The 6,333-nt window shown below is 40.8% G+C and overlaps 1 protein-coding gene across 30 annotated transcripts in view; it reads left to right on the top strand.

The window, feature by feature from the left end:
- Crem (cAMP responsive element modulator) overlaps positions 1-5,597 on the top strand; it is a 74,033-nt gene extending 68,436 nt beyond the window's left edge. For 11 of the 30 annotated variants that reach the window (XM_029546847.1, XM_029546844.1, XM_021215155.2 and 8 more), the window contains one exon: positions 3,832-4,321. In XM_029546847.1, the coding sequence (XP_029402707.1) occupies positions 3,832-3,976 (145 nt within the window). In that variant the 3' untranslated portion in view covers positions 3,977-4,321. Of the gene's footprint in view, positions 1-3,831 lie in introns of all 30 variants that reach the window. The other 19 variants (XM_021215157.2, XM_021215162.2, XM_021215168.2 and 16 more) reach the window with 3 other exon arrangements.
- The last annotated feature ends 736 nt before the right edge of the window (positions 5,598-6,333 follow it).

The raw sequence follows: 6,333 nt of genomic DNA, 5'->3' as shown, positions 1-6,333 counted from the left end.
ACACACACACACACACACACACACAGAGAGAGAGAGAGAGAGAGAGAGAGAGAGAGAGAGAGAGAGAGAGAGAGAGAGAGAATGAATAAGGATTGGAGAGATGGCTTAGAAGTTAAGAGCACTTACTGTTCTTGCAGAAGACCTGGGTTTGATTCCCAGCTCTCACATGGTGGTTCATAACTTCCTGTAACTTCATTTCTCAGGTGATTGTTACCCTGTTCTTGCTGCCATAGGCATTAGGCATGCAAATGTTGCACATACATAAATTCTTGCAAAACACCTATACATATAAAAATAAGACTGAGTGTGGTAATATACACCTTTTATTTCAGCACCTTTGGAGGAAGAGGCAGGTGTATATAATGAGTTTGAGGCCAGCCTGGTCTACATAATATAGTTCTAGGCTACCCAGGGTGACAAAAACAAACAACATCTATAACAAAAACTTTTATAAGAAACAAAAATAAATCTTTTAAAGAAAAGATTCAATTTCATATGCCATGTAACTCCTTAAGTTGGCTACATTTGCCAAACTTATTGCTTGTCTAAATCAGTAGATGGTGAATACACATACATTAGAAGTAGGATAATAAAGATAGAAACATTTATCTCTCTCCCAGGTCATATTTTCTCATCAGCAGTGTTGTTGCTTTAAAGATACAGAAGGAATGGCTGGAGAGGTGGCTTAGAGGTCAAGAGCACTTGTTGCTCTTCAGAAAGATCCAAGTTTGGTTTCTAGCATATAGGTCAGACTGGCACACGCCATAATTACTGGCATATATGGGAAATTTTTCTGGCAGGTACATACACAGCCAGAAAAAAGGTCCCCGGTGTCTCCAGGGATGTGGGCTCCTTGCTGCCGCATCTTCAGCATGTACATTTTTGTCATCAGGACCACAGTATGTCTGCTGTTGGTGATGATAGGAAGAGGGGAGGAGGGCTGTGGTCTAAGAGTGCAGCTCACGTAGTCTATTTTTCCAGAAGATTTTTTTTTTTTCTAGAAGACGTTCCTGTCTTCTTTTACCTACATTTCACTGGCTAGAAATAGGGCCCCACTATAAGGGACTCTGAGGAGAATTATTTAGCCTGCCAGTGTCAGACTAGAGATAGCTAGAGAAAAGCAGCAGCATATGGCTCTTGGGTGACTCAGCATTAGCTTAGCAAATTTCAAGTACTTGTTCCTCCAGTTTCCTTAAGTCTTACCCAACTCTGTGATCACAGAGTAATTCTAGCCTCACTCTGGAGATGAGGACCTGGAGTTGGAATGGTTAAGTGGCAAGTAGGCCAAGATCATAAAGCCAGGGAACCAGAAGTAGGCTATGCTGCCTAGCAGTTCTTTCTTTGAGAGCCTTCCTCTTCCTAATAGCAAGGTCACCTCAAAAGGATCTACATGTAAAGTTTGGACTTCATGGAGAAAATGCAGGCTTTACAGTTAGCAAGAGCAAGGTCAGGTATCAGCTGACATTGATAGCAGATAGCTATATCCCTATCACACTCGTCAGCAGTAGCTTTGATTCCTTGAAGCCTGGTCACCATTTCCTGTTTAGCTTGACATTGGCTTTGAGACGGTGTGGCCCTGGCCTCAGACATGTGCTTCTCTTCCCTGCCTTCACCTTCTGAGTGTTGCTTGTACAGGTTTGCAGCACACCTGGCTCTTCACCCTTTTCCTACAGTTGCCATATTGTTTCCTCTCCATGCTGAGGATGTATTTGGTCAAACTCAAGCCTGCAAACTGAGCTACCTATTAATAGAAGAAACAGGTGTTTGCCACAGCTGAGAATACTTAGGAATGTGCCAACCACTTGTGTGATCACTAAAGCTTTGTGCTTGGGACATTTTGACTCCAGTCACATCTCACACACAGTGTCTGATACAGAGTGTGGATATTTACAGTAAGCAAGAGGTTAAAAGCTGACTACCTCACAACACTGAATTTAAATTTTCATTTAAAGTTTGTATGGAAAGACTGTCTTCCTTTTATATTTAGAGTTTAACATATTTAATGATGAAAAAAACATAGGTACTTATAAATACATTTCAATTCCCTGACTGGCAGCTATGTGGGGAGTATGCCTACACTCCCCACTGTGCACCATTTGGATTACTGTAACCCCTGCTTTACCAAGCTTTACTTTGACATGTTTTAGTTTTTTTCACTGCTCAGTTGTCCAACCCTTGGTGGGTTCACAGGGTGAGTACAGCACTCTTGGCCAGGAACTAGGGCTTGTTTTTTTTCCTGCAGCCCATCAAGATTTCAACATTCCTTTTCTGCTGTCTTGCTTTGCATGAGGAAAGAGACATCCGTTCCATGAGAGCCAATTCTTCTAAAAATACAGCAGTTGGCCATGTCTGTTGTATGTGTCACAGTTGGGGGATGGCATTGATGACTGACATTGCAGTGACTGGTATCTACCCATGAAGCATACCTTTGTGAATTCAGTTGAGTGACAGTGACTGGCAATTTCTGAGAACTAAGTATTCCCAAATAAAGCTTTATCAGAGAGCCTCTCCTTAGAACAGTTAAGTGAAGTCGCCTCCATCCTGTTCCACTTTTCAAAAAAGGAGAGAGAAAATGGGGACAGTGTTAGTTATTGTTTACTGGGATCACACATAAAAGTGACTAACTTATCTTTGTTAGTTTCAGTTATTTGGGTGCTTGTTGGTCTGTCTTTTCACTTTGGTTGCTTAATGTGCTGTGAAATGTGTTCAGTGTGAATTAAATTCATGTGGTTAGAGAATTGCATATTAATTCTTTTCAGTTAGCTAGTAACTGCCATTATATTTGTCTGCCTGTTTACTTATGATAGGTTCCAAATACCTCTCACTAGCTTTATGCTTGTAAAGTAACTGAGGTTAGCCCGGCCTTTTTTTTTTTTTTTTTTTTTTTAATGTGTGTGTGTATTTGGCCTGAGTGTTTATCTGTGTAACACGTGTATGCCTGGTGGCCACCCTGGAGCTGGAGTTATAGACAGTCGTGAACCAGCATGTGGGTGCTTGGGATGGAATCTTCCAGGCCCTCCGGGAAAGCACCCAGGGTTTGTAATCACTGACCTCTCCAGCTCCTGGTTTTGTGTTTGTGGTTCTGCTGTCTCTATCTCCCAAGTGCTAGGTCTACAGACATGTACCACCATGCCAGCTTCCTTTTCTGTATTTGTAATTGTGGTATTCTAACACTTGTCAGCTTAAATTGTCTGTGTTTTTAAGTTTTGTGTCATGTTATGCCATTCTTTAATTTTTCACAAGCAGTGCCCATTTTCCTTGGTGCATAAACATCCATGAGTTTTATTTATTGTTATAATTTGTCCATGTTGTGTTTTCTATTCAGGTTGTTTTTGACAACCGTGATTGATTGTTTTGTTGAGATTTAGTCTCAAAGTACACAACTGTTCAATATTGGCATTTGAGACTTCATAGGATTCTTAAACTCATTTTCATCAAGTGACATTTTCTCATTATGATTAGTAAGTATGTTTTTTGACAACCAAAAATTAACTGAGAGGACTGAAAGGATTTGTGAATGTCTTAGTAGGAATTCTGCTGGGAGTGTGGTCCTTTTGTTGTTGTTCATTGTACACAGAGGGTCTTTCTTGTCATGGCATGGATGGCCCAAGAGAACACTCTTTGGAAAAAGCTACCAGTGCTCCTCATTTGGTTTGTTTTTCTCTACAAGGTATCTACTTTGCTCTGTTTGTTGTGTAGCTTTGTTTAAATTTCCTCAGATTGGTTGGCTGTTGACTGTGTAGAATGGGGGGGGGGGCAGATGTTCAAGGAACCATTCTGGATTGTGCTGGGAGGTTGTTCCTGTTGTCATTTGCCTTGTGTTGGTTCCAGGGAAGCTGCCCGGGAGTGTCGCAGGAAGAAGAAAGAATATGTCAAATGTCTTGAAAATCGTGTGGCTGTGCTTGAAAATCAAAACAAGACCCTCATTGAGGAACTCAAGGCCCTCAAAGACCTTTATTGCCATAAAGCAGAGTAACTGTGTTTGACTTGGACCTTGTTGACTGTGAACTCTAATCGGGGCAGGCGATGCAACATCCTCATAATGGCCACATGGACTTGTAGATGGGTCTCTTAACCCTTGCTATAGAATATAGTCTGCTGTAGGGTGTGAATTGGGAATACTGTTCCATGGGTTGGAATGCAGCTCTCCTCATACTACCAAGCTTGCTCTTTTGCCAATAGCATGCAACATACGTTTTGTTTGCCCTTCTGCTTCTACTTTTTTCAGGGAAGCTGCTAAAGAATGTCGACGTCGAAAGAAAGAGTATGTGAAGTGTCTTGAGAGTCGAGTTGCAGTGCTGGAAGTTCAGAACAAGAAGCTTATAGAGGAGCTTGAAACTTTGAAAGACATTTGCTCTCCCAAAACAGATTAGTAGAAATATTTAACTATGAACTGATTACAGCATGTACAGTTGCTTTTGAATGCAATACAATATATAGCCGGCAAGAATTATGGCTTTTTTCTTTGTATCATTCATCTGACTTTCTAAAACTAACATTCCTAAGATGCTTTGTTGTATTTAATTTGCTCTTACCTCTAAGGTCAATTTTTAAGAAGANACAAACTGTAAAAAATGTATGTAACAAATTCTTAAAATGAAATATTTGTAAGACTTGTTCCAGTGCAACATATTTGCAGTTCCCAGTCTCTCTGTCATGAATAGTGTCCTATGCAATAAAAATTTTGCAGGTTTTAAGAATCATTTTAGGAAAGGGTGNTCAAAGGCAGTGCATCTCTCCAGTAGTAAGATAAAATCAACCCACAGAGATACCTCAGGAAAGAATGAAAGGAAGTGTATCCTGATGACATAACTACATGAGAATAGCCTACACATGAATTTGTGCATTTATAGATTTTTATGATCGTCACTTTGTAAAGAAAATATTGTATTGCTGACCTTGGGTNCCACAGTTGAAGACAGTTTTCAATAGAACCATGTTGGTTGCTCTTTGTACTATTTGGTATTTATTTAAGTATGTGAACATTTACTACAGCTTCCTACTATGTATGTAGTATATGAATTTCTACAGAAGTTTGTGCTGCTTTGCTGTTATCATATTTTTATTATCTGGAATGAGTTCCACAAGTATGAATTTGTTGCTACACTGGATCAGCAGCCTTGCAAATACTGGGCCATTTCATTAGAGGACAACTGCAGGGCTCTAGGAGCAGAGTGCAGTGTGGAGCACTTGCCTGGCATGTGCAAGGCTACACGTTCAGTTGAAAGGGAAGACCTCGAGCTCTGCAAATGGAATGGGGTGGGGGGAGAGGTTAGAGGTCAGCCTTTGTGCTGTACTAGGCTTCCTGCTGTTGGTCTGGAGAGTTTCTGCTGATGACCCTCCATTGTGAATTCTTGCAACCTCAGGAATGCTAACATTTAAAAAAAGAACCCAAGATGTCATTTTTGATTTTAGAACTTGGATCAATTTTGTTTTGCTCTTGGGAATGTAGCTATGTACATTTGTCATGTAGGTTTAGGCTAGCCTTAAACTCACAATTCTCTTGCCTCAGCCTTTTGAGTGCTTGGATTACTGATGTGGGCCAGAATATCCAGTTTGATGAAGTATTCTTTTATAAAATATTACTTTGTTTTTAATTGCCTGTGTGTATATCTATGTGTATGTAAATGTGGGTTCCCAAGGAGGCCAGAAGCTCCCCTGGAGCTAGAGCTATAGATCGTTGTGAGCCTTCCAACATGGGTGCTGGGAACGGAACTCAGGAGCAGCACATGTTCTAAACGACTGAGCTATCTCTCCAGCTCCGTGATAAAATATCCTTATGCCAGAACATTCAAATGAAATTCATTACAATCGGGATAGCTTTGTTACTAGTAGTATCCATAGTTTGTTTTTATAAGGAGAAGACTCAAGGTATAAGCTTGCATTCCTAACCCTATGCTGCTATGTCATCTTTCTCTCACCAGCAGGTACTGACTGGACAGGGGCTATAGTCCCTGCGTTGCCTGTGGCTGATCTCTGATTTGTTAAGAACCTGCCCACTTCATTCACTATCAACAGGGTTGATAGTGGATCCATCTGGTAGTGGGTAGGAGGTGGTTTGGTACCCAGTTGCCATTTCCTTATCTATAACTTTTCCTTATCTATAACTTCCAAAATGTAGGTCCTGGTTTTGTTTCTGTTGCCACGATAAAATACTCTTGACAGAAACAACTTAGGGTAGAAAGAGCTTACTTTAGGTCACAATTCCAGGTTGGATAATTCATCAAAGCATGGAAGTCAAGGCAACAGGAATTTGAAATAGCTCGTCACATCCACAAACACACACGCATACACACACACACACACACACACACACACACACACACGGGGGGG

The sequence above is a fragment of the Mus pahari genome, chromosome 15 (genome assembly GCF_900095145.1).
Source record: "Mus pahari chromosome 15, PAHARI_EIJ_v1.1, whole genome shotgun sequence".
NCBI lineage: Eukaryota > Metazoa > Chordata > Mammalia > Rodentia > Muridae > Mus > Mus pahari.
Note: the sequence above shows the minus strand (reverse complement) of the source record. Positions and strands in the feature narration are given on the sequence as shown.